At 47.3% G+C, this 27,856-nt stretch overlaps 2 protein-coding genes across 8 annotated transcripts in view; one reads left to right on the forward strand and one right to left on the reverse strand.

Annotated features, from left to right (window-relative positions):
• Window positions 1-19,497, forward strand: part of strbp (spermatid perinuclear RNA binding protein) — a 50,681-nt gene extending 31,184 nt beyond the window's left edge. For 2 of the 3 annotated variants that reach the window (XM_029168954.3, XM_029168953.3), the window contains exons 4-19: window positions 2,335-2,597; window positions 3,269-3,437; window positions 4,683-4,929; window positions 7,190-7,305; window positions 7,975-8,070; window positions 8,334-8,445; window positions 8,604-8,701; window positions 9,371-9,476; window positions 10,177-10,260; window positions 10,958-11,166; window positions 11,672-11,824; window positions 11,901-12,035; window positions 12,459-12,599; window positions 12,708-12,837; window positions 12,959-13,012; window positions 16,142-19,497. In XM_029168954.3, the coding sequence (XP_029024787.1) occupies window positions 2,335-2,597; window positions 3,269-3,437; window positions 4,683-4,929; window positions 7,190-7,305; window positions 7,975-8,070; window positions 8,334-8,445; window positions 8,604-8,701; window positions 9,371-9,476; window positions 10,177-10,260; window positions 10,958-11,166; window positions 11,672-11,824; window positions 11,901-12,035; window positions 12,459-12,599; window positions 12,708-12,837; window positions 12,959-13,012; window positions 16,142-16,236 (2,208 nt within the window). In that variant the 3' untranslated portion in view covers window positions 16,237-19,497. Of the gene's footprint in view, window positions 1-2,334; window positions 2,598-3,268; window positions 3,438-4,682; window positions 4,930-7,189; window positions 7,306-7,974; window positions 8,071-8,333; window positions 8,446-8,603; window positions 8,702-9,370; window positions 9,477-10,176; window positions 10,261-10,957; window positions 11,167-11,671; window positions 11,825-11,900; window positions 12,036-12,458; window positions 12,600-12,707; window positions 12,838-12,958; window positions 13,013-14,409; window positions 14,935-16,141 lie in introns of those variants that run through there. The other variant, XM_029168955.3, reaches the window with a different exon arrangement.
• A 5,057-nt stretch (window positions 19,498-24,554) lies between these two features.
• The window catches only part of LOC114866767 (rab GTPase-activating protein 1), a 39,326-nt gene continuing 36,024 nt past the window's right edge, over window positions 24,555-27,856 (reverse strand). For all 5 annotated transcript variants that reach the window (XM_029168919.3, XM_029168917.3, XM_029168916.3 and 2 more), the window contains 2 exons: window positions 27,566-27,766; window positions 24,555-26,892 (listed from right to left, as the gene is read on the reverse strand). In XM_029168919.3, coding sequence (XP_029024752.1) covers window positions 26,770-26,892; window positions 27,566-27,766 — 324 coding nt within the window. In that variant the 3' untranslated portion in view covers window positions 24,555-26,769. The remainder of the gene's footprint in view (window positions 26,893-27,565; window positions 27,767-27,856) is intronic.

The raw sequence follows: 27,856 nt of genomic DNA on the forward strand, positions 1-27,856 counted from the left end.
CTTAAAACTGTGTTATTTACACTGCAGGCTGTTACAGACGTAGCTAAAAAACACTTTTGATTTAACCTTTACTGGTGATTTATTTTGCTGTCCCCCGTGCACTCGCTTGGGACTATTTGGAGCGAGGAGCATATTGTGTGGCTGACCTCCAGGTTGCGTAGCAGTGAGGGTGGACTCAAGGACAAGGACAGTGCGCTGTCAAAGGTGTGTGTATAATTATGGCATATGGCACATCAGACCTCAGGAAGCAAAAACCAGGACGTAAGGAGGCGTAAATGAAACGCTCGCTTGCAGAATTACTATGGATACTATCAACAGATACAGTGATGTAGCAGGTAGAAGAAGAATCCTGCACTAAATGTGTATGTCTCACTAGACATAAATGTCTGTATATTATCGGGGCAGATGCTGGCCCAAGGGGGGGTCAGCTCCTGTCGGTGGGTCTTAACCGCTCTGATTTACATTGTCATCCGAGTGTCTTGGCAGCGACTCCCCCACGGTCAAGAAGCGCATACACGCTGTAGACACTCTGCTCACATTGTGGTTTATGGCTGCAGAGGCTCCCATTAGCCACGGCTCATAAAACCTGCGACTGTTGGGTCTGTTAAGCACCGCTCTGAGGAGAAACACACGCATGTATGCACACACTGACAGATGCACAGTTGTTGCTTTCTTAAATAGCACTTGCACTTAAACTAAAGATAACATTTTGTCTGTTCGGTCTAAAAATCAGGGATATGAAAAAATGCTCAGTAAAGAAGGAGTGCAGTGTGTTTTTTTTACCTATAGTCACAAGAGGTGCTTTTATTTTGAAAGTATCATATTTTAATGAAAGTATAGCTAAAAGCTTATTGACATAATTATTAATACATATAGTCTATATACATATAGATCTGCAGCATTTCAGTGGACAACAAAGCATTTAGTGCCTGAAATGCCAAACTGTGTGTAATAATTATTAAGGCTTAATGCATTATTTCACTCATGTCATGGGACTGAAGAGTCTAATCTCATCAAACGTTTTACTGAGATGCCTGAGCTGTGAGGCTGCAGAGCTTGTTTTCCATTCTCTTAATGGCCTTATCTCACTCACTCTGTTGAAAGAGACGGTCACTAGTTCAATTAGGAATGCGTGTGTGTGTGTGTGTGTGTGTGTGTGTGTGTGTGTGTGTGTGTGTGTGTGTGTGTGTGTGTGTGTGTGCAGGTGGTCCTTGGATTTCACCTAGATTGATTGTAGCACTCAAACAACACTATCCACATCGCTCCGAAAAGGTCATCGCTCAGTGTTGTGCGTTCATACGCCATTGCTGCTGCTGTTGCTGTTGTGTGCTTCTCTTCGCCCGGATGTGTGTAGTGAATAAAGCGACGCGTGGGTCTCGGAGATAAGCAGGCCTGCTTCGCCTCGTGTTGAACTGGATTACGCGCCTCGGGCTCTGCGTGATAGCCTCTAATGATTACAAATGAACCTCGCCCTTCAGATCCGCGTTACCTTGCGACGATGTAAACGGCGACCTGATTGTATCGTAATCGTTTTTCCCAGATACAATATCTTTGTCTTTCTAAAAATATGACGGCAGAGAGGAAAAGACCAGAGCAGACAAAAGTCAGCTCAACGTGATCAATATCCAGACTAATCAAGCTTAAATTCATTTTCCCGTCTATGGACATTTTTGAGCTTGTCTGATTTCAGCGCTTGCGTTCCACTGATCTCCTACAGACGCTGATGCAGCAGGAAAAAGTGGAGGATGGAGAAGGTTTCATTTAGGCAGTAATAGGGTGAAGGAGGGGTCAAAAGGAGGAAGAAGGAGGAAGGAGGAAGGGTCAAAGCAGCAAGAGTCAATATATAGCAGCTTTATGTGATCTTTGCCAGCAGCTCCTCTATCTTGAAGTTCTATTTTCTCCTGTTGGTGCTGGTCCAGTCTGAGCCCACCTGGTCTCTTACCCCCCCCCCATATTGTAAGATGAACAAATAAGAAAGCTGACATGAATTCCCAAGGCCAGAATGTCTGATTTCATTTGGACGAGGGGAGAGGCCACGAGGGCGGTGGTCAGATTAATGTCTGCTGGCTGAACGTACACTGTTTGTGCATCTGTGTGTGCATGTGTGTCAGGGTCAGTGCCATTAAATGTAAAGAATTGATCTGTGTCCCACAAGAGAGATGCATGTCCTGTCTGCAGGAAGGCAACACATCAGATATTAAAGGCAGATGAGTCTTTCAGCCTTGTGAGGGTCGTAGGTATCCTGGAGCTGTCATTCAGCCGGTGTCCGTCACTCGTCCTCATTTAAAATCACAACACAATGAATGTAATTGGAGTTTTTGTTCTTTGTTCCAGAGGTCCTTTCGTTCCTTCAGCAATGATGACCGCCATGTCATGGCAAAGCACTCCACCATCTACCCGTCCTCTCAAGAGCTGGAGGCGGTTCAGACGCTGGTGTCCACCGTGGAGAGGGCCCTCAAACACGTCTCCGACTGGCTGGATCAGAGCAGCAGCGACGTGCACGCCCACGTGGACGCTCAGCCGGCCGACGCCGCAGAGGAGGACGACCCCGGCGACGAGCCCGGCGACGAGGCCGAAGAGTCAGGCGACGGCTACAGGTGGAGTGGGAGCGATGCACGAGACGCCGGCCGATTCAATGGAGGGATGGAATTAGAAATAAATGAATTATAAATATCATCTATGCGACTCAAAGGTCTACAGTCGGATAAATAATAGTTTTAAATCAGACTATAGGTCAGAGAATCTAAACTAAACTCAAGGTCTGGGCCAAGCCACAGCTCAATAGTCGAGTTTTAAACGAAACGATAGATTTGAAGAGGAACTTATTACTGAAGTTATTTTGTTCCACAGAGGGTTCACCTTAAAAGTTTAGTAGATGAGGCAAACTGCTGCAGCTGAGACAGCACAAACACCAGGATTCATTTCCAGGCAGCAGCTTTCAGCTTAACCACTTGACAGTCTCTGGGCGCAGTCTTCATGGCCGGCTATTCATGAATTTTATTATTAAGGGTTCTCTACTTCCCATTGAAGACTTCAATTACCATGTCAGATCCTACTTTGCACACTGTAGTTTAATAATTAGGGCAATAATGAAAGAATGTTTTCTTCTTTTAATCCATTTATTGCCTTTTACTACATCAAAGGCAAATATACTCTAGACGTGGTATATGATACTGTAGGTTTGGTACTGCAGCTGTAAACTGCAGCATGTTTACTTTGTAGGTAAAAAAAGCATCTAAATTGTAAATGTTTTTTTCTTTAAAAACAGGGAGTCGAGCAGTGGAGGCGTGCTGTGTGGCGTGATCAGGATCGGCCTGGTGGCCAAAGGCCTCCTGATCAAAGGTGACATGGACCTGGAGCTGGTGCTGATGTGCAGAGACAAACCCACACAGACACTGCTGGACACTGTCTGTCACAATTTACCCACACAGATAGAGGTTAGCACGCACACACACACACACACACACACACACACACACACACACACACACACACACACACACACACACACACACACACACACACACACACACACACACACACACACACACACACACACATTTAAACCAACTAAGTAGCATTTTGTTGCACACTCGTCTCTGACAAATGAACAATTTGAATGTGAGTCTCAGTGTTACGAGTGTTTCTGCTCGAGCTCGATCTTGCTTCTGTGTGTGCAACTTTGTTGTGCGAGTTGAAGGAGAGTGTTAGCATGAGCAGGAACGCTGCCAAGTGAGAAGCTGAGAGGGATATTAGCATGTATGAGTCATGTGTGATTAATACTCTCATCTCTATGGCGGTTGTGTTTCCTCATTAACAAGTTCTGTCATCCAGTAGATGTGAAGCTTCTTATTTCATACAGAGGTTAAAATATCGTACCTGCACTCTGCAAAAACAGAGCACATGCAATTAATTATCTTTATTACGGGATCAAGCAGAACGTCATTATTGTTAGTAGATTATTTAGTAGCATTCACATAAACCTGATGACTTAGGATTTAGAACTCTAGCTGCTGATGAGGTTGTTGCAGCTGTTGGTGAATCCGTTTTGCCCCTGTGCCTCCTCTGAGCTCGTTCTCTTTAGCAGGTAAGTGGTCTGACAGGGGGGAGACACAGGAAGCGTGTCAGTGCGCCCGAGGTAATATCAAGTCTCGGCCCAGCGGCCGGAGAGTCTGATTTTCTCATCGGAGCCAAATGAAACGTAGATGGGCCCGTTGCAACCTGCTGCTCACATAAGCGGTGTGGGAAGCCCACACGCAGTCACTGAGGCTGGTCACAGCTATACTTCAGCCTGGTAGATTACTGCAGACAAACCCCAACCCTCATGAAAGTCGTAGCTTTTAAATATAAGGAGCACCCAGGGGGCAGCTCTATCCTCACAGATGGGACTATATGCACTTGATTAATTTCCAAAAATTACATTACATACAAGGATTAATTTGGTTTTCATTTTCATATTAAATAATTTCTGCATCACTAAAATCCAACAAGGCCCATTTACAAATGGAAAAATATAAGACAATATAGAATCCGAGTCTAATAATTTTTCTTCTACATATTATTATTTTATCCTGCTAATATCAATTATAGCATCCTGATATACTGTAGCGTCTTCTCTATCTGCACTGATTCTTGGTGTGACCTTGGCCTCTGACCAGTTCCGTCTGTTTGACACATGACAGAAACTGACGGAAGATAAGTACGAGGTCACCAGCTCCTTGACCGAGGCGGCCATCTTGGTACAAGCCACGACAGAACCCAAGCTCACCCTGAAGATCACCCTCACTTCGCCGGCCATGAGGGAAGACGAGGAGGAGGAGGAGGAAGAGGAGGAGGAAGAGGAGCTGGAAGAGGACTTGGAGAATGGGGAAGACGGAGAGGAGGAGGTCGCGGAGGAGAGAGAGGAAGAACAGGAGAAGACGGGGCGAGGTAGGAGCACGGTGACGATGACACAATGCCTTCAAACTAGACTTTTTATATTATCACTGCAAACCTGAGGTAAAATACACAGGACGTGCCCGATGTTCAGCCTAAGAATCATCTTCCACCCCCGTCCTCCTACTTTCATGTGTAGCAGGAACTGGTTGTAATTGGTTGTGTGAGGTGAGACAGGGAAGCAAGGCCAGTGAAATCAATAACCGAAGCGCCCATCCATCCTGTGGCGCTCGTCCAACGAGGCACTCAGGTCCCAGAGAGGGATGAGAGATAGCGCGGGGGGTTAGCCTCGCATCGCTCAACGTGCCACGGCGAGATGGAGACCGCTGCTCGCCTTCCTCCCCTCCGCTGAGAGCAGCTCGCGGGCAGGACACGCGTGCTCACATCATTATTTTAAATGGGCGAGGATACCTGTCACACTGGAGGAGCATTACAGGAGACTGATATTCTCCTCATTAACACGTGCACACATACCAGCGGTGTGATCTAACGTCAACACCTCCGTTTAAGATCTGCTTCCTCCGGGTTTGGGCTCCGTCAGCTACATATTAGACACTTGACATATTAGGCTGTGCCTGTTTCTGCATGAGAGCGTCATATTTCAGTCAGAACTGTGATATGGAAAAGTAACGACTTCTCATTTGTTGTGCAGGATTCAATATATAGACATAAAACAGTGCCTGTTAATTAGATCTGCCACTTTAATCTGTCACAGTGTGACCTGAAGTCCTGTAATTGACAGGAAATGTGTATTGCATATGAGAGAGATGGAGGGGGGGAGTCGTGACAGTAATTTAGAGGGGATACAATAGCAAAGAGGATTTTAAAATGAGACCGAGGGCGATGCTGGTGTCAGTAACACAGGAGGAGGCAGTGATAAAAGACGAAGCGTTTGAGGGAGCAGTGGGAGGACAAGCGTGAGGAGGAGAGGCGGTAATAATCCACTGGTAGCACAGTGGCCCCACATGCAGCTGGTCCCAGATCTGACAGACTGAGAGAGATACACCATTATACTGTACATCACAAAGACACATGCAGACGCACGCTAGACAAAGGAGGAACCACAGTAGGAGACGCTGCACCTCGCGTGTTTCTCATCCAGTTTCATACCTCATAATGGGGGAAAATGTTTATCCTCTACTTTAAACTAAACCCAAAAACCCACAGGCCCTTTAGTGTGTTTTTGTGTCTCCCGCATATAATCATTTCTTTTTGAACGCTCTATGCAGCAGACCCCATTCATATACAGCTGCGTTTGATTCAAGTCGCCCGGCTCATTTTGTAAAAGCTGCGAAGCGGGTGCAGGCTGCTGCCACGCAAGCCGCCCGGCGCGTTGGGCGCCGCGAATCAAACGCACCCGTCCACACGTATAAGAATGCTCCTCTCTGACCAGGAATGATGCTCTGACTAAACCCTGCCTTGACCCCCTCCCCGTGTTGTGTTTGGGCCAAACGACCGTAGACTCCTCTGTTCCTTTTCAGTTTTACTTTAGGAGCGCTTGATTCTGTGTCTGAATTGCTTTTTTTTCCCCGCCAATTTCGCTGTATGAGCCTGTGAAATCAAGTGCACCTTAAGTACTGCGGAAGAATAAAAAAGAAACAACTCCTATTTTGACTCCTGCCTGGTGCAGCGTGGATCAAAATAAACGAAACCCTCTTCAAATACATGAAGGCAAGGTTGATTTACCTTTGCTGGGCACAGAGACTGGATGTGGCCGCACGGTGCCCACACACAGTAAATCAAACACTCCTTAGGTATTTGTGTGCTGTTTGTCTGTGAGGGGGCTCTCCATCCCACAAAGCTGTCTCTTCCCTTGTGATTCCGGCTGCTCCGCCTTTCACTGACTCGCCAGTGACACGTGGACGTGACCTGGCGAGTCACGGTTCGAGGGCGCGCACGGTTTTCCGAACACCGTCGTGTGTGTGAAGAACGGTCCATCCCTGCGTGACCGTGCGCCACAGACGCCGACGCGTGTCCCGCTGATCACGGCGCCGTTCCCCTCAGACCGGTGAACCGTAGAGCGCGAGCGCTTTCTGCAAGGAGAAGAACACCTTTATGGCATGAAAGGCACCTTTTGTACTGTATGTACGATATCCATGCATGTGTGTATGCATGTGTGCATTCACGCGCCGCTTCCCCGTGTGTGTGTCTGCACACATCCACACACGCAGCGACACTCGAACACACACACACTCAGACACGATGTGTGTGTGTTTTCTGTTCTCTACATTGGGTTGTTATTGTTTTGTGGCAGTGTTGGGTGCTGCTGCGCACAGAGTGGAGGCTGAGGAGGAGGAGGAGGGGGAGGTGCTGGATAGACACAGATGTCTGTTGGCCCTGGCAGCGCTGCGACACGCCAAGTGGTTCCAGGTCGGCACCCACTCACTTCCTGTCTTCCTGCCCAATGCTTATTGTAGCCTGACAATTCAGCCTGAGGGATTACACTAACTGTCGGCTAATAGCGCGGCGCCTGTTATAGGCCGCTCAATTCAGACTAATCAAGAACAGCTGTGTGGGAAAAAAAACATTATCAGCATTAATTTGAATGTATGTAATTTGATATGCTGACAGATTCTCCTATAATTAAAGCCATGTGGCTAGTAAACGTATGTATTATTATACAGTATATATAAACATGTTACATGCTTCACCGATTGGACTGATGCATGAAGGATTTATCGTAAGGCTACAAAAGCAGTGGTTGTTTTTCTTTTGGGCTACTATGTGAACCTGTCTGCTCTGTATACCAGTTTGCCAATGCTTCCCCTTGACTCCCTTCCCATACCTTTGCCCATCTACCTCCTGAATAACCTAAATACTGACAGCAAGTTTAGTTTGTAGGTGTCACAGAGACAAACCTGACGTATCCATGCTCTGAATAGCTTGTTTAGTCAACCTGCTCTTGGGTTTCAGATGGATGCAGTCACTTCATGGTGGCTGCGCCTCGTGCTTGCTCAGACATGCACTAAGTCTTTCTGTTTAATTGTCGTCCTTGCCTCCGTCTGTATTTCCCTCCTCTGTCCACGCTCTCTCTCTCAGGCTCGAGTGAACGGGCTCAAGTCCTGCGTTATTATTCTCAGGATACTAAGAGACATGTGCAATAGACACTCCGTCTGGGAGCCTCTCAAGGGATGGGTGAGTCGTGCTGCAATTTCCTCCGTTTGAGCCTTAATTCTATGAAGTGAGAAGAAAGTCTTAAGCTCCCTGTGTTTTATTTTGTTAAGTATATTAAGGAAAAATTGGTCAAACATAATCAGACATTACCATATGAAATATTGGCTAGTTTTAGTCCACACACAGAGCTGTTTAATGTCTCTTCTTTTTTCTGTGCGTTTAATTTGATTGTTTTTCCTCTATCTTTGTTCCTTCATTATTGTTGTGTGTGTGTGTTCTTTCAGCCCTTAGAGCTCATCTGTGAGAAAGCAATCGCCACCTGCAACAGACCTCTTGGGGCAGGAGAAGCCCTGCGTCGCGTGATGGAGTGTCTGGCCTCAGGCATCCTGCTCCCAGGTACGGAACAGGAAGACGCCGCACGTCTGTAGCTAAGCAGCGATTTCATGCATAAGGGGAACACTGAGCTACAGCGGTTACAGAAGGAATGATCACTGGTTGGGGGTTATAGATGCTGCTGCTGACTCCAGTGTGTCACATCATGTCACTTTCCTCAGGTGGTCCAGGTTTACATGACCCATGTGAGAAAGAGCCAACGAACACACTGGACAGCATGACTGACCAGCAGGCTGAGGCCATTACCTACAGTGCCCAGGTACACACACACACACACACTGCAGTGTTGTTATTGCCCAGCTGAATCAATAAGCAGCATGCTCATTACCAGGCGGAGGCCCCACCTCTAACACAGGATCTGCATGCACCCGTAATCGTCTGCAGAAGGAGCCGCGTGGTGCCGCATTTTAATGACGGCTGTGGGAAACTGTTGCCATTGCGAGCCATAAATCCATTTCTGACACCCTGAGGACAGCATTTGTGCGCGAGTCCTTTAGTGCACGCGTGCTGCCGTGTCCTCCTCTCACTCACACACACACGCACACACTTGAGTGAGCAGGGCAGCCTCTGAGCCGCATGGCTTAGTGAATCCCGACGTCCATTTCCTTTGAAGGCAGCCTGAACGAGGCTGGAATGTCAATGGGGATAATTGTATTGGAGCAGATACAAGAGCGGATAGTAAAGAGGGAGCTGTTCCTGTCAATGAGCTACACGGAGCCTCATGAATATCCGAGACACTCTCCCTTCCTAATGGACGCGTATCAGCGGAGCCACTGTGTAGCATGCTGATTGTTTATCTAGACCCAAACTGTACATGAGATTGGAGATCCCAGGTCTTACATGGGCCGATGCTGTTGTACAGTGAGACTGGGCCCATCTTTGTAGAAGCCGCGCTCCTATTAACGTCCTGCATTTACCCCGTTCACAGCATGCTCTCAGACTCATGGCGTTCGGGCAGATCTACAAGGTGTTGGAAATGGAGCCTCTTCCCTCGAATAAACCATCGCAGAAATACCCCTGGACTGACAAAGAAGGTGCGTATGTGTCCGCTGGTCTGTGTGCTCAGCCTTGTGCATCCATGCCTTTCATCCGTGTGCCACTCAGCCTGCGTCTGCCTGTCCCCTATTATCTTCCTGTTGAGGCTTTTAGGCCGTATGTAACCACTGTTCACCGTGTCTCAGTTAATCTGTCTGAAAGCTAAGCTGGGAATTGAGCTGGACCTAGGTCCACTCTCAGTATCTGGGTCAGACTGAAGGCTTGTTGAGTCCTTTCACACGTTGGTGGTGGTTGTTTTCCTCACACACGCTGTCACAGTGTCAGGCTCTGCTGCTATGTTATGGTTGTATTGACCCTTTCTCAAGCATCTCACTAAACAGTCCCTTTACTACGTTCCTGCTTCGTGCAGAAATAGGTTTTTTTACATAAATCTCATGAAATAATTTTGCAAATGTCCAAAGTGCCTTTTGTAAAAAATGAACTCAGGTTTTATGATCATCATGATGCAAAACTGCAGGAGCAATTCCAGATTAAGGTGCATGTAGGAAAGGAGATGTATGTCTCCCTCATGTCCTGTTTGCCTCATGTGTGATTCATTCATATGCGTCTTTGATGTGCGGTTTATTTCCTGCCTTCCTGTCTTTTTATCACACACACAAGTCTCTTTTATGTATGTTGACGTAAACAACTTGTGTGCATGGTAACTGATTAGTTGTTCTCTCTCTCTCTCCAACCAAGGCTTAGGTCTAAAGAGACCATATGAAGAGGGAGCAATGGAAGACAAGGACCTCATTAAGAAAATGAAAAGGAATTTAAGGAAAGGTATGAGAATGAAATAACAAAGGGATTATTGCTTCATTGTTTACTTTAGCATTCAATGACCCAGTCTATATTAAAAATAGAGGTAATGATGCACTGAAGAGACGAACAAATACCTCCCTTTGTTTCGTTCTGTTTGTGGACGTAGTTATACTCTGTGATCTGCAGACAGCTCCTGTTTCTCCTTTCATTTTCTCTATGTTTTCTCAGCCCGTGTCTCTGCCTTCCTTCGCTTAGAGCCAGCTCAATAGTATCGATTGCTAGCGTTTTAGCCGGCCACCCGACCGTCTTCAGGTCCTTCTTCCTACAAGGGGGAAGACGAACAACTAACAGAGGCAGGGAGGGACTTTAATTGGAAACAAAGATCAAGAAAGTGATTGAAAGAAAAAGTAGAAATGTTGAGGCTTCACTCAGAAACCTCACCTGGTCTTAAGCTATGTAGGCACCCTCTGGCCTCTACAAATAGACACCTTTAGTCAACCATAACAACCAACAAAGGTGCTGCAGCCAGTGGAATGTATGACTTATTGTGCACGCTCTGTATATAACGCCTAGATACAATCAATCACACAGTGCATCCTCTGTGTTCGGCTCAGTCTGTCCAATTCCAGCTGAATAACTGCAACAACCAAAAAGCCTCATTTAATGGCGTCTGTTCTGCTCCGCCTGCTGCTGTAACCGTCCTCTCTCCTCGTTTCAGTCCTCGACAGCAAAGCCATAGACTCCAACCAGCCAATGAACGCCCTGATGCGGCTGAACCAGATCCGGCCGGGGCTGCAGTATCGCCTGCTGTCCCAGTCGGGCCCGGTTCACGCTCCAGTCTTCACCATGTCCGTGGATCTGGATGGGAGCGTTTACGAGGCATCCGGGTCTTCCAAGAAGACGGCCAAGCTCCACGTCGCTGTGAAGGTAAGAAGGCAAATCAAGCCTTCTATGCATTAAAGACAGGATGAAAGACAGAAAACAAAGAAGATTCATCTTTGGCTACTTAGAGTCACAGCAGCATTCCGACTTCTATATTTACATGTGTGTCTCTTGACGCCTTCCGCTGTATGTGTGTATGTGTGATGGAGGATGGAGGTGGGCAAATCCATGTAATCCCAGAGTGGTTGTGAACAAAGAGGCTCTCCAGAGCACAGAGCTGGGATAATCCGCTACTCGCTACATTCCCATAAAAGGCTCTTTCTCCCGCTTTTCTTTCCTCACTCCTTTTCTCTCATGTGCTCACCTTTTGATCCTCTCTCGCAGTTTCATCTATTACACGCCGTCCCATTCACACCTTCACACTGGCAAAAATGTAAAATTACCTTGGCGAGGTTTTCACTCATGATGCTTTCTAAGCCCATCGTCTGCCTTATTACCTGACAATGCAGACGACTGCATCCTGCAAAATAACTCTCACCCCCGCCTCTAGGTTCTCCAGGCGATGGGCTACCCCACTGGTTTTGACTCAGACCTGGACCCTATGAGTTCGGACGAGAAATCAGACGGGGAGGGGAAGAGCGAGACGTCCTCACACACTAGCAATAACCCAACACACTCCTCAGAAAGTTCCAACACACTGGAGGTGTGTAACCTTCCCTAAACACACACGCTTTTCTCATGAAGGAATAGAAGATGACAGTCGTGCGCTCACTCCCCAGGTGCGAACTCAGGGTCCCATACTGACGGCGAGCGGGAAGAATCCTGTCATGGAGTTGAACGAGAAGAGGCGAGGCCTTAAATACGAGCTCATCTCTGAGAGCGGAGGCAGCCACGACAAGCGCTTCGTGATGGAGGTGGGGCTTCATGCAGTGCACACGCTAAATACACACATGTATGCGCGCTCATTAGCTATGCACACACACGCCCAGCGGCCCTTTGAGGTAATCAGCCAGCTCGGCTCCTGGACCGGGCCTGGTCTCTGCGGGGTGCGTTGTCCTCCTTCAGGCCTGGCTGCTCCATCGCTCTGCTGACTGATTAGCCGGCCTGCTCCACAGCAGGCCAACACTAAACAAGTTGTCCTGTTCAACCAGGCTCGCTGGCGGGTCGCCTCCTGGTTTGGGCAACACAATTGCGTCCTTTTATTTATTTATCAATCACCTATGCAAAGCTGCAACATAAAACTTCAGATCAGGATGATTAATAAAAAATGATCGCACGGCTCCAATCATAAAACCCGTCTGGATTAATATTTGATGCCTTTTGTTTGCGTCTGTCAGGTGGAGGTCGATGGGCAGAAGTTTCGCGGGGCAGGTCCCAACAAGAAGGTGGCGAAGGCCAGCGCTGCGTTAGCTGCTCTGGAGAAACTCTTCTCTGGGCCCAACGCAGCTGCGAACAAGAAAAAGAAGATCCTGCCTCAAGTAAGGTCCCGTCCTGATCTGATCACATGGTGCTATTTAAATGCGCCCCGGTCCAAATGTTCACCCACGTGTGGTCGTGTCTGGGCCTAACTCTGCGTCTGTTCTCAGACTAAAGGAGCTCTGGCGGCGGCAGCGGCCGCCTCAGCGGTAGCAGCTCAGGTCGCCCGAGGACGAGGAAGAGCAGCGCTGGCGCGAGGAGCCTTCATCAGCGCGGCAGCGCCTGGATACGTCACACCGGGTACGTGCTCCCGCTCCCACCCCACGACCCACAGCTCCCAAATAAGATTAGTGATAAAAATGCCGCCTGGACATGAACGAGGGTGCGATTGATTTCTATCCCGTAACCTTCCTGCCCACAGGCTTCGGGACCCCGTACGGCTACAGCCCCGCTGCAGCAGCTGCTCCTGCATACGGTATGTGCCCCTTGTTTGTTTTCCTGTCCACTCCCCATCACGTCGCCTTCCTCCCGTCCTCCATAACCTTCCTTCTTTCTTTCAACCCCTCTCCGTTTAACCTATCTGCAAACTGCAGAGCCCTAAGGGCAGCGTGATTCATTCCTCTGCAGCTTGCAGCATCCTTAACCTGATTCTTCTCTGCAATTTAGCCCTGATTTCTTCCCCTTTTTCCCCAAATGCAACTTGATCCTTTTCTAATCCAGGTTTTGGGGTTTGGCATTCATTTTCAACCATTATTAAACAGCTTTTTGTTTGGATCTCTTCTCGTGCCTCAAGCAAATCTGTCTGTGCTTTGGCTAATTGTGCACACACCACTGGCTTCTTGATCTGCTTGTTGCCTCTTACACCCTCGTCTGTTCTGGTTTTACCACGACTCAGTCGTTACAAAGCTGCCAGCGTCAAGTCCTACAGCAGATGGTGTTTGTGCATATGATGAGAAGAATGATCGTCTTTACCCCATTTTAACTCTGCACTGGACCTTGGTATACAGGTTAAAACAGGTCCACAGACTCAGGCTTGTGTAGCAGAGTGTGTGAGTTTGAATGGGTCCTATGTGCTAGAGGAAACCGGGTCTGGGGCCCCAGGCAGACATTTAGTTCCCCCCTGAGATCCCTCAACATAAGCACACCTCAGTTCCTGTTTCTCAGAGCTCCGGTCATTTTGGGGATGCTTTGGTTTTGTCCCACACATTTGTAGGATTTGTGCTAAGAGTTAAAAACCCATGAAAGTAAAAACACCTGAAAACCAGACTCATTCGGTTCAGAACATTGTGTTGGTTTTGGTGTTTTGCTCCAGGAGTTTTTACAGTTAAAATGAGAACATGCTGGCTGGCTTTTGCTAAAATAAGAGGTAATATAACATGAATATCAAGTTTGGCCTCACTGGAGCCTGTTGTACACTCAGAGGTGAGAGAAACTTTGCGTACTGTTCCTTTATTTGTGTGACTTCAAAGCTTTCACCCCGTTTGCTGCTTTTCCACTGCTCTGATGCCTGTTGCTTTAGGGTTTCTTGGTGACTGTACTGACACACACCTTTGTATAAGGAAACACAGAGCTTGAGCTTTCTGTTTATTACAAGTTGGGCCTAATGGAAGCTTTGAAAGTATAAGTGAAACTGTCACCAAGTTGTAATAAACTAAAACGAGCCTTCAGCTCCGACTCTCTTTCCTGCTTTGACCCGCTGATGGATAGCTGACTCGCTGCCTGTTCTCACGCTGGGCCCTGTCTGTGCGGCTCGGAGCGGAGCGGCCCGCGTAGCGTAGCGTGTGCTGTGCTGAGCATGGGAACGCGTGCTTGTTGGTTGTCTGTTGCCCCGGACTCACGCACAGCTGTGCTCTTCTCGTGTCTCTCCTCCAGGTTTGCCCAAGAGAATGCTTCTGTTGCCTGTCATGAAAGTGCCAGCCTACCCCGTCCCCCACTACCAATTCTTTTAGCGCAGGGGGCATGCAAACCAAACGCACCTCTTCTCACTCTGTTCATATGTCTTATAATATTAATGATGGGGAGAGGATTCAGGACTTGAGGTGAAGATTTGTCAAAGCGCTTTTTGCTTTTTTGTTTTCTTTAAGTTTTTTATTACGGTTTCCAGAAACTTTTATGAATATGAAATGAAATACTGCAGGTTTCTTAAAAGTACTTAAAAGGTTAAGAAAAACTTGAAGGATTTTTACTGTGAATTGTTACCTCATGCTTTGAGTCTAAATTTAATATATCAGCCTTTTTGTTATTGTGTTTACTCTTTGCTCCGGAGGGGATCGTTTTTGCATTATGATACACACGACACATTCTCTGTAAAACCAAAACGATGTGAGCTGTGTGAAGATGTATAGAAATAAATACAGAACTCTGAGAAATAAATAAAGTTTATCTCTTATGAAAGAACGCTGCTTGGTGTATCTGATTCAAGGCTTTCAGCTGGTCGACACCTGGCTCATTATCATCGTTTCCTTTTGTGTTTTGACTCATTAGAGGAGTAACTGTATGTTACATGTGGAATGATTTTCCCAGTCTGTGCAGTAAATGTACTCACATTAGATACCGTGACCTCACGGAGGAACACCAAGCTTTAATATTCCACCCTCACACATTCACACAGATAGAAATTCAATCTCTCTACGTACCTCGGCTCCTCTTCTTGCATCCTTTTGACCCTGAGCCTATAGATATTCAGAGGAAAAAAGCCGAGGAGACAACGGCTACGTTCAGAAAGATCTGCTTAAATCCTGCATCTTGCATTCAGCTGCACGATCTCATTACCTTCCAGGGATTAATATTTGGCTGCTTTTCCACAGCTATCACCTGTGCACAGTACATGTGGAGGGCTTTTATATGTCGTCACGTAAACCCTTTGCAGCACAGTGTATTTTTATCTTTAACATGAGTTACCGGTGGAAGCTGGATTCAAATAATAAAGACAAAAGTACTAAATCCAGAATTGGGCATCTTGACTATAAACGAGCAATTTGGACAATGCAAACTGAGTATTTGTCTTATTACAAATAACCTGAAGCAGCATAGAAGAAAATTCAAAATCCCAACTACGTCAAGGTATCAAATATAGAAACTGCTGCTCCGGTTGAACCCAGCTACTGTTCATGGCAGAGTTCAAAGGTCACTACTCACCAACACAGAGTTAAGATGACCCCTCGCCTCCTCTTGGTCGTCCACCCAGCACGAGATAATCCCCGACGACGTCTCCATGGTTACAGCTATGAGGCCCAGCCATTGGATGAGAGGACCCAGTCAGAGTCTTATCCAATGGTTGGTTGAGCTCCAAGAACCTGACTCGTCTCACATCACACTCTCGTGTTACTGAAAATCATTTCCAGCTGCTGATTATGTGCATTTGATTGATTTATTCCTTCGACCTGTGTCTGATCTCATGGTCAGGAAAGGATGAGCCTCTGACTGAGGATGGCAAACTTGAGCAGCAGCTCTAAGCTACAAGTTAAATGACACAGAGCTGGGTTCTCTGCTTCCTGTCCTGTTTACAGTAACAGAGGCTCAGAGACCTGCTGTCATTCTGTGCAGGAGCGTTAGGTTTCACACAGTAACGACTCCTGTTTCTGTGTCTGTGATCTCACTGCAGGTGGTCTGTTCATTGACAATCCCTTCTATCAGCCGCGGACCATCGCTCCTTTTATCATTCATCTGGGTCCCCAGGATCTCTTCTCTGACTTCTAAGGCACCAGGTGGCTGGATCCTCCTCACATTTACACGCCCACACGTTTTTTTTTTCCGCCCGTTTTGAGCGGGACACCGACGGATGCGCCGGTTCTAAAACAGCTTTGGTTCGATGAGAGCGGCGGGAAGACGTCGAGCCGGACAGCGACGCCGCAAAGCGTCCGACCTTTTCACCAGGAGGCCCCTGAGCTCCTCCTTTTGTTTTCTCCCCCTCTCCGTCCAGGTCATCACGTCAGAGGAGAGAGACGTTACACGAAGCAATACTCTGATGCTGCGAGGAACATCCGGCGGCGACTTCGCCGACCTTGGCTGGAATTAGGTCTTTCTTGAAGCAATACACCTGAACTCCTCTCTTCGAGCTTACTTACTTGAGAACATGTGAATGTCAAGTGGAGTTTTACCCAACACAGCATTGCAATAGCTCATTCTGATTGTATATTCATTGTATGTGTGTGTACATGTGGCTATAACATGACTATATACACATATATGTATGGTGTATGTTTTTATGATGTGTTGACAATAATATTAATATGTGATGATGTATTTATGTAAATATAAAATATAACTATTGTTGGTATAAATTATTTTAGAATTATATAGAAAAATGTAACTGTAATATCACACTATAGCTTTCTTCCAATTTTATATACACTGAGCAATTGAAGCTAGTTCTAGGTGATGCAATATTATCTTTGTTATTCCTGTTAACCTGTGCTGTTAGAATAATAATGCTTCCTCCTTTCCTTCCTTCTTTCCTACCTTCCTACCTTTCCTATCTGTGATGTCTTTCTGAGCACGCTCTCTGCTGTCCGAGCTCTGTTTACATGGCCCAGGCCGGAGGCGCTGGCTTCTGAACTCATTCGTAACCTAATCACACCACGACACAGGCGCACACTCCTCTCAAAGCACATTATCTAGAGTCTCACTCCTGGCAGGGAATGCTGTTGTTACAAATACTAATATTTGTGTGTCGTATGAATATCTTCCCCTCACACACACTCTCCCCACCTCCGCGCTCCTACGCCTGTTACCGTAATGGCAGGAACCACTCTGACCTTGTTCCACAGCACAAGCGATTCACTCAATTAAAGGCAAAGCTCTGCTCTAATCTCGAGTTTAGAAGTTTAAATTGGATTTCTTGCCTGTTCATCACAGTCGGGATCTGCGTTAGGAAAGTGCGACGTCTAATTCGGTGGATAGTGACGTTCCCTGAAAGGATGTTTTGAATCTACCGTGTGATGCCTTTCATGGACGCTCGGGTGGGACCACAGATAGATGTGGCTCAGTTTACTGGCTGCCTGTCAATCATGTCTCAGCCTTAAAGCCCCTAAAACAATTAGTCGCCATCAAAATAAATATTCACAATCGAATTAACATTTCGGGGTCGTGGCTCGACCCGACTTGATTGACAGGTGCTTGTCAGTGCTGCTGACTTCTGACTGTGTGGTGACCAGTCACTTAGAGGGAGAGTCAGAGTGAAGATGTTTTCAGGGATTTTAAACTGTTTTTAATGGAGCAGTGTTTCCACTAACACTTAGACTTAGAAATTATATGAGCTTTGTATTTTAAGACCCGTATGAAAATTTGAAGCATCTTCTATGTTAAAAAGCCATTTCTGCGTTGTCTGTAATGTCGTTGAACTGCAGAAGAATTGAAGTCTCCATATACATATTATTACGTACCTGTAGCTGACTGTGCAGTGGTAGTGTTTAGTGAGAGTTTAGCCCATTTGTACGATTAGACACGTGAACTGGAAGTTCTTTATAATATTGTTGGAACAATACGCATTTCTCTTGCATCCAGCGTAGTCGTCAGCATTACGCGTGATTTCTGTGGCGCTTCGTTGCAGCTGACAGTAATTTTTCAGTTTGAGTTTTTATAAGAGGCGTGTGTCAGTCAGTGTCAGGCAGCAGAGGTGAAATCCAGCAGAGTGAGCATCAAAGGCTGCGGCTGCGGCTGCGTTGGCCTTGATCTGGGCCACGGTTTCATCTCGCGTCTGCGAAAGGAGTCCAACTCAACAACTCAGACTGTGGTTACACGAAATGAGGAATGTCATTAAATAACAATGTCGCATCGTATCACAAGAGGCCACAAATGAGGTCCTTGTTGTTTCAGTTTGTTTATAGAGAGACACGTTCACAGTCTAACTCCTCAAACATGCAGCGACATTAAGTCGATGTGATGCTGCACCCATTCCACCCAAACCCTTCGTTTCTACTGAATGCAGATCCGTGCGCTGCTTCTGTCTCACGATTCCAAGCTCGAGGTTTTCCACAAAGTCACAGAGCGTCTGCGGTGACTTCGCCCCCAAGAGTCCTGAACAAGGATCTGAGGGAATTTTCATCCTCCTGTGGAATTCACGCTCATAACTCGGAGCTTTGCTGCGTGGAAACATACGTTCTCCATCAGCTAAGAATTCCCCTAATTTCCCCTCTGGCCCGATCTCGTCCCCGTGCTCTCGCTCGGCCCCTGTCCTCTCTCTCTCTCTCTCTCTCTCTCCAGATGGCCCACATTAACACGGCAGACAGTCATACCTGAGTGAGCAACCTGTTCATTTCCCCATAGACTGAACAGACAGGCACGAGGACTCACCCCGACCACTGACCCCGTCCTCTTCTTTGGCCTCTCTGAAAGAAGAACTGATGTGGTGGAGTGAGAGAGTCAGAGCAGGTGGTTCAGTGCAGCAGGTCCCCGTGTTTGTTACTCCAGGAAATGGAGCAGAGCAAACTCTCAGAATGTTCCTTATGAATGTAAGAAGGCAATTTGAGTCCAAAGAGAAATCAGCCTGAGATTACGTTTTAAAACATATATTTCAAATATCCAATTATGCTTTTTTGTCATGTAAGTGTGTGTAGAACGACTCTGAGAAAATACGAGGAGCGCAGAGGAAAATGTAATTACTGCAGCTCCGTTCACAATCCAATTAAAACGGCTTCTCCCATTACGTGGAGCAGTAAGACACAAGGGGAGCTTCTCAACACAATAAGCCACTAGTCAGACTCCAGCGTGGAACAGAATGGACTCAGTGTGTTTCCACTGGAGTCGTGTTTGAGGTTTCGGACACTAACGTCTGTTTTCTTGTGAGTAATGATTGTTTGTTCTGGACTCCGGGCCCTTAGTGTTTTGATGGATGTTCTTCGTCCTCCTAGAAATTAACTGGGAAATATGGCAGCCACTGAACACGCACACACACACACACACACACACACACACACACACACACACACACACACACACACACACACACACACACACACACTACAGTAAACCTGTAATCCTAGAAGCACAAAGCAATACACACTGTACTGTACGAGCCACACATCCTCTCAGGGCCACCTGACGCACGCGTGTATGCAAATAGACAAACACACACGCACAAGAGCACATCATGTGTAAACATGTCCACACTGAGCGCACACACACACACACACGCAGCCTGGCATTCAGGACGTTCTCACGGCAGACAGGCCTTGTTTGTACTTTCAGGATTTGAGCCATGTACAGCAGAGAAGTCCTCCTTCCATCTATCAGTGTTTGTTGCTTAGCGCTTTGTATCAGGTTCCCACACATAAAGGATGCTGCTGCTGCTGCCGCTGCTGCTGCTGCTGCTGCTGCGGAGCTATTTGAGTTGTTATTGTGGAGAAACAGCAGTAAAGTGAAGTCACATCAAGGTTTGCTGACAGGAGAGAAGAGGAAGTGCTGCATCAGAAAGCTTTTCTGGCACCGATATTAGGAGCTCCACTGTTTCTATTCACTAGTCGGAGCTTTGACAGGTGATGTCAGATTGTTCAAAGAGTGATTGGTTTCCCTAAGGCCCCCCCCCCACCTCCACCCCCACCAGGCCAGAGGTCATCGGGAACCAGAATGATGCAGCGATGCTTCAGGGACCTTGGTTCTGGTCGGTTCTGCAGGGGACGCCAAAGATTCTTAAGCCTTTGTTGCACAAATCTGATCTCAGAAGTGAGATGCTCTGCAGAACGTGATCTGATATTCACCGTCTAGACAGGCACCAAATGTCAGGCTTAAAAAAGTGCTCTCCCGTGTGTTTTCAGCTGCCGAAGGAAACTGTGTGTTGCTGGTGTGTGCGATGCCTCGTAACGTTGGGGGTGGGGGGGGGTCAGGATGCAAACGCCGACCAGGACTTGTCCCCGACTCAGCGCAGCAGCAGAAATAGAGACAGCTCGCGTTTCGACTGATGAGGCAAAGTGATCCAGACTCAGTGCTGAACACAGGAATTTCTCTGCTCGTGCGTGTGTGTCTCATCTGACAAGCACATAAATGGTCAAATGGGACATGGGCGCTATGTGACACCCACACGCGCACGCGCACACACACACACACACACACACACACTCGCAATAAGCATGTCGTTGCATTGTCCGGGTCATGTTCAGCTGATTAAGTCCGATATGTTCTGGATAAATGATCAAAGCATTTTGGTTGGGAATGTAAACTGTTATAGTGATTGTAGAGTAGAATGTATTTACTCAAAGAGGAGTAAATTTGCTTCTTGTAGAGAAACATCTACAGTATATAGACTATATATATATTATATATACACATATATATGCTACACAGTTGCGCACACACATATCTTTTGAAGAAGTTGTGTATGAGAGTTGTTTTAGATAAAGGATTCATCATTGTTTTCCCCTTTTCACGTTTAGAAAACAGCATCTCATGAGTGAAGAAGTGTTTATTTTCCCTGTAAACATTATTTTTGCAATTCATTTTCAACAGAAACGTGATTGAGAGGAGCGGGTTTTTTTTGTTTGTTTTTTTTTTCCTCGCGTTATGCAGAATCTATTTAATCCGTTGAATAATTGTCTGAGTGGGTTTCCAGCCCGACGCGTGGACGGCAGGTTGTGAGTGGAATGTGCTGTGACGGAGGGGGGGGGGGGGTCCCGATCCCGCTGTGTACATCGCTTGACTTACAGTAGTAGCAACGTTCGCAGCTGCGATGACCTGGTTGTCACCTGACGTAATGTATGCTTGATGAAGTAAAAATAAAACGGAGAAAGTGCTGAATCTTCATGGGCGTGTTCTTTTCCATCAACATATGAAATGTATCTATTTAAAAACTAAACTCCATCAGCATTTTAACTCATTTGAATCAATTGTCACATTGTTGAGGCCACTTTCTGACAAGTCATAGTGATAAAGCTCGTGTCACATGTCGTATAATCACAGAGTCGACTTTATGGGCGATAAGTGGCAGGTTCGTCTAAGAGGAGCTTCAGCGACACGCGCCGTCCGTCGCGTGCGCCGCTGACGGATGCGTCAGAGGATCCAGCGACGCCCCCGGCGGCTCCCAGCGCGGCCACGGCTGCCAATCACGCCGTTTGTCTCCAACAGAGGACTTGAACAATAAAAAAGTGCTTTTGTCTGAGAGAAAGCAAACGCGACGGAGAGGACGAGGATTAAAGTCTCAGCTGGTGACACTGATCCGGAGGAATTAAAGCCCACTCAGCAAATATCAGCGCGTCGTGTCGAACGTGGCAGCGGAGTTACGGGAGGATCCACGTTCAGAGGCGCGTATTTATAAGAAGAGCTGCGTTTATTGTGTGACGTTCGCTACAATGTGTCACCAAACAATACGACGAATCCTAAACACAGCAAACAACCACGGGCGGTGAAAAGATCACGTTGGAGCAGATGATCGCGGCTTCTTTATAAAAGAAACTTCGTCTGAAGCGTCAGCTGCTCGCATCAAACTGCCTCAAACGTGGCCCAGATGTAAAAATAAGTGACCTCAGGCTGGTGACAGCGAGTTAAGGCGACCCATATTATGTTCCAGGCGTCAACAGGAAACGAGGAGATGCTCACGGATCTGATTAATTAGCCTCGTGCTGCATGACGTCACAGCTGGTTCGTGTCTGACGAGGACGGAACGGAACCTGGACCCAAAGCGTGGACTGAAGCTCATCTTTATTCACCTGCCAGATGCGGCGCTGCTCCCTCCGTGACGTCACAAAGGGGAGAAGTCCTGGACAGACTATTCCTGTAAATACTGGGCCATAATTCAACATTAAATGCGAATGGGGTCAAATCAAATTGTTGTAGGTTCAGACTGATATAAAGCTGTTAAATCCATAATGACACAGAATATGAATCAAACATTTCTGAGAGCATATGATCCGTCTGGACTCTTCCTCTGATGACGTCCATGTCATCGCCCACATGCACCTAACTTCACATCATCAACACCATCAGGGGAGCAGCTACGACTCCATCAGACAGCACAAACGTTTACATCTGTGCTCCACATGAGGCTATTATTAAACCCAGCAGCACCTGGCGCTGGCTCGTCACAGCATTCCACGGGCCGCGGGTCGAGCTCACAGCCGACCTCCGCCGGCTCCGCGCCGACGCTGAAATGCGGGGAATGAGATCGGATGAAGTCAGGCGGCAGATTCTGGAGGCCTCGTCCCCGGACGTCCACCCTTGAACGCTCCTCAACGGGGACTAGAAGAAACAAAGCAAAGGAACTGCCCCTTTAAATGGGCTGTGCTGCTGGTGAGCGGCCGCAGCTCCAGGGCGTCGGTGACAGACGGGCCGGAGGTCCGGACCCAGGAGGCTCCGTGTTTACAGGATGTTTGAGCCTGTGAACTGCCACTGAGTCAGATCCACCTCATGTTTATCTGAGGATTTAAGCTACGAGGACATCGCAGAACTCATTTAAAGTTGAATGAGAAAATGTCTGCGCTACTTAGATTCTTAATTACTTAATTACTACCTTCTGTAGTGCCTGAACTGAATTTGGCTCAATCTGCGCTATTAAACTGGTTGTGAAGACAAACAAACTTCTTCAGCTCATCTCCCAGAACCTCACTGACCACTGGAACACACACGCTTGTTAAAAGTAATAGGCAGTCAAACAACTTCCATTTGTCCGTTCACTATCAAAACCAAGATTAGAGCAGGTTTTCATTATTTTCTCCTCACTTCACAAGTAATTTGAAAACCGTGGCTGCAGTAATTAGATGCTGTGGATTAAAGAAATGTTCTGTTTCTTACCTTCAGGCTCCATCGTCCTTTAAGCCACAAACAGCAGCAAAGTGGACGAATCTGAACTCGAACCTTTTCCCTGCAGATTGAGGCCGTACAGTAGACGTTCACGCTCGCTTGAGCAATTTAGATAAGAGAGATGAGACTAAGGAGCGTCGGCCCAGAGGACGCGCCTACGAGTCAGCGCCTACGAGTCAGCGCCTACGAGTCAGCGTGAGTCCGAGCAGCAGCGAGAACAGAATGAAGCCGACGTAAAACACGTGTTTAAAGATTAACAAACGTCTAATTGAATTTAGTTTGGTTTGTAAACATGTAATTTCTACAGTATTAAACTACATTTATTCTGTCTGTTCAGACATAAATGCCTCTGAGGGCATGAACTGTACTTCCACCATGATGGAGATAACAGTAGTTATGAATGTGAACACATGTAATTAGCCTCGTATCCTCTGTCCACTGGTTCAAAGGTTGAGCCCCAGCTCTGAACGCACCCGTGTCATCATCCATCCTCGTGTTTCCGCTTTGTTGCTGCCTGATGCTGGTATTTATAGCTGGGCAGCAGAGTGGAGGGTTACAGCTCCCTGTGGCTGCAGCTTCGCAGCGGTCGTCGTGTAGGGTGATAATTTTATGGGTCCGGACTCAGTTATAAACACTCCGGATGATGTATCTGAGACCTCCAGCGCGATCGCTGCACGTCTCCCAGCGCGAGGCCGAGGCGGAAAATAGCTCCGCCGCGACACAGATAACAATGCAGCCATACGTTATGAGGGGAGTTCTCCGAGGGAGACGGTGAGAGACGGAACTGGAGCCGCAGTAAGTAAAAGCTGTGGAGAGCGGCGCAGGCGGCTCCAGGGGAACGGCTCCTTCAAACGGCTGACAGATAGAGGCCGCTTCCACCGCGTAATTAGCGAGAAGAAACAGGTTTATTTCCACGCTCAGAACTCGGAGCGGAGCAGAGGCGCGCGCTCCCAGGAGGCGGCTTTGAGGAGGCTCATTAGAACCGCAGCACGGGCCTCTCATCTGCCTGCAGCCGCTAGAACTGACATTAGCCACGAATCTGAGGGGAAACGCAATTCTGCCGTTTACGGGTTTTAAAGAAGCTGCATTTAGATCCAGGAGACGGCAATAAGTACAAAAAGACGATAAATATGCATATTTATACAGTGTCAAAACATTTGAACGTGAAGAGTCTTGAAATAACCAGAGCTTGAAGAAAAGCAGCACAGATTATTTCATGGCTGGGATTAAATACTAGTTATTATACGAACACGCTGCGGGTGTGAGACGACAGGAAGCCACGCTGATCCTTGTGTGTTGGTATCTTTATATTGAAATTCATGAAGTTTACACTATGCATCATACACTATTACAATTTCACACGTTGATAATGCTTTTGTCGTTGGATGATAAAGCTACGTTTTGGCATTTCTTTAACCAAACAGCAGTCTGACTGTGAAGAAACCCATTAAAAACATAAAAGGTCATGGATGAAGCTGGAGCACGGCAGCAGGTACAGGTACGAGTAGGCAACGTTAGTTATGGAGTAGAAAATGAAAAACCAAAACTCAGCATTTGTTGTTATTTACAACCCAGTGCCTTTGGAGCTTCTCACCTGGACCAGTAGATTTCAGCTCATCAGATTTAATCTGAATTGTACAGTAAAGTTTGATTTTAGGCCAGAAGAAGTTCTTCTTTTTAGGCCGATATGACGATCACTCCAGCTGGAACTTTGCTGAACCCCCTCTTATTCAAACTACATGAAAACACAAACACGCTAAAACGGCCTGTTCCCGTTGGACCGAAGCGCTCCGTTCGCTGCCACTGACACTCAGCATCGTCCGTCAGAGCAGGAAACGGTTTCAGGGATTTTCACGTCCATCGATTCCTGTAGATTTCAGCTTGTGCTGCGACTTCTCCGTTCCTCAGAGACGCTCTGCTGCGTTCTGTGCAGACGCTGACTGTCATGTTCCCGCATCCACCTTCAAATGACGAGCGTTTCTACAAGGAAACCTTCGTCTGAGTCAAAGCAGATTGTTTTGGCTTCGACAGTGTGACATCGTGTGACGTTTCCCGATCATTACATCTACAAACACCTGCTCAGTCCAGGCTAATCCTCCGCTTCGTAGTTATTGTAACTTGAATCAAGCTGTGAATTAACAAGTCCTAAGTTGCTCCTCGCGCTGTAAGTGAATAAAGTGTGTTACGTGGACGGCTGCTGCCAGTAGCAGGTGTTTGTAATGAGTTTGTAATAAGGAGCAGGTGTAAATATCAGACGTGACCCTGTGTTGGCCAGAGATCACTCAGCAGCTGGTGCCTCAGAGGAAGAATCGGGGCGGGGGCTGTGAAGGTGCATTCGAGTGCAGCGGGAACATTGGGTGTTTGTGTTTTCATTCTGGCCTCCGGCGCTCAGGGCGACCTGCTGCACCGGCCTGGGGTTCAGCAGCGCTCCCACTGTGCAACACATGTCCAACGTTTGAACGGTCTGGAGCTGCTTAGTTTGTTTGTGCATTGAGATCCAAACCCACGACAGTGAAACATGTCTGCGTCGTTCTGAAGTTTGATATGGGCAAAGTCGAGCTGCTGTCGATAGAACAGCTGTCACGAATATGTTGCATTCGTGTCCTATAGTATCATTGTTCTCAACCTTCAGTTCTTTCATTAGCATCAGTCATATACGCGTTTGAACATCACAGGAAACTAGACATCCAGGACAAAGTGTTCCCTTCCAGGCATGCGCTCACTCACATCTTTAGTGCTTTTTCTTTCCTTTGGACGTCCACACGTTCTCTCACACCGATACACAGCTTCTGGTTATTTCAGTCAATTATTTATGCATTCAAAGAAGCTCTCGGTCAAACACATGAGCACACACACACACACACACACACACACACACACATGCACATTCATGTAAGTACTTAAGAATAAGAAAAGAAGGTTTTGTTCAACATAAATTAGAAAAAGCTCAGTATTGAAAAGGCGTCTGTTAGCTCTCGTACCTAAAAGGAAACATGTACAGGGACCGGTTTGCTTTGTGCCAGTAGTTTAGGAGGGAGGAGGAACGGAGTGTTTTCTCACCTACTCCCCGTCAGGACAGTTACAGTTCAGATGTCCAGCCTTCCTTCTGGGGGTCTGTAGTATCAGCAGTACAGAGACAAATCACTGGCGCATGTTCCCCTGTGTTTAGCTTTTTCTTCCCGTGGCCAGTGGAAGCGCATCGTTTCTCTAGGTAAAGTGGTACCAGTGTACTTCATCTTGCATTTTTCAACCCCTTCCCATCAGCAAGGTCAGCTGTAGTCATTCGGGGTGGAGAGGGGAAGCGGTGTGTGAGCTGATTAGATCAGGAGGGGTGGGAGGGAAACACAAGGACATTCTCGATAAGTGGAACATGAAACACAGTCTGTAAATGGTCATTTAGGGATCGTGTTGGAGTTATGGCCCAGCGGGTCGGGTTCAGATGGCTGGAGGCCTGCACTGATTTCCAGGTGTGATCTGGGCGCATTAGGGTGGAGGGGCTTCAGGTTAAGTGGTCTCCTTGCCCTGGGTCCCAGTGACAGTTTTAATGGAGCTGAGTGTTCGGTTAAACCAGGTCTTTTTGGCAGCCTGCACCTCGTTGAGGGCCAGACCCAGGTGGTGCTCCAGGTCCTGATGGAAGCAAAAAGAGAGGGGCTGAGTGAGGATGGAAGACGACACAACATGTAAATAAACTTATTTTGGCACCTAAAGCAGAAACTCATTTATTTTGTCCCTTTCAGTGCTGACAAATAGAACCTGGGAGCTTTGCTTTCCGTCATCATCTGTCTCAGTGTTGAGCTGTCGGAACCAGAGACGTGTCTCCTCCTCCTGTGCCCTGAGGATCTGAGGACCTGAGGCTGTTGGATTCACTTCAAGGCTGAGGCCCAAACATGCAGTGATTCCATCTGTGACCTAAACCTGGATCTTCCTCAAAGGTTGAATGTGTAAATGTGTCCATTTAAAAGTGTTCTGTCTTCATTATAGCGCGGCGCTGCACAGCTCAGCGGCTCTGCTTTTCCTGAAGCTTCTGTTTCTACTTTTCATCAGGAGCAGCTCTTGTTAAATATAAGTGGATCTCAGTGAAAGTGCTATCTGTTATTTCTTGGAGGCAGATCCGAGACCTGCTTAAATGTGTCAAAAAGTGGTGTGATAGCGGCGCCTAAATATACAGCAGCATAGTGCGACTCCACCACCCACTAAGGCAGAGCTGCTATGTTGAACTGCAATGCATTCTACACGTTGACCTAATAAAGCGGTCAGTGGTGTCGTAAGTCCATTACTGGAGCCAGGAGCGTTCAGGTACCTGGATCTTGCACTCAGCCTCCACCAGCTGCAGTTTCGTCTGAGCGAGTTCCAGCTCCATTTCTCTCAGCTGGTTCTGTAGGCCCTCCTTTTCCTCATCCGTCTCCTCAGCCCCCCCGGCAGCTGGTGCGGTCACAGCGGCCCGGACCCGGCCCTCCTTGTTGAAAAGGCTGCTGCACTTCTCACAGCCTTCCACTTTGGACTGGAGGAGAAAAACAGGAAAGGCTCGATACAACAGTCGGGCTCTAGCTTCAGACACTTCATAGTTAATTTTGGAATGGAAGGTAGAAAA

Source organism: Betta splendens, chromosome 12 (assembly GCF_900634795.4).
Source record: "Betta splendens chromosome 12, fBetSpl5.4, whole genome shotgun sequence".
Classification (NCBI taxonomy): Eukaryota; Metazoa; Chordata; class Actinopteri; order Anabantiformes; family Osphronemidae; genus Betta; species Betta splendens.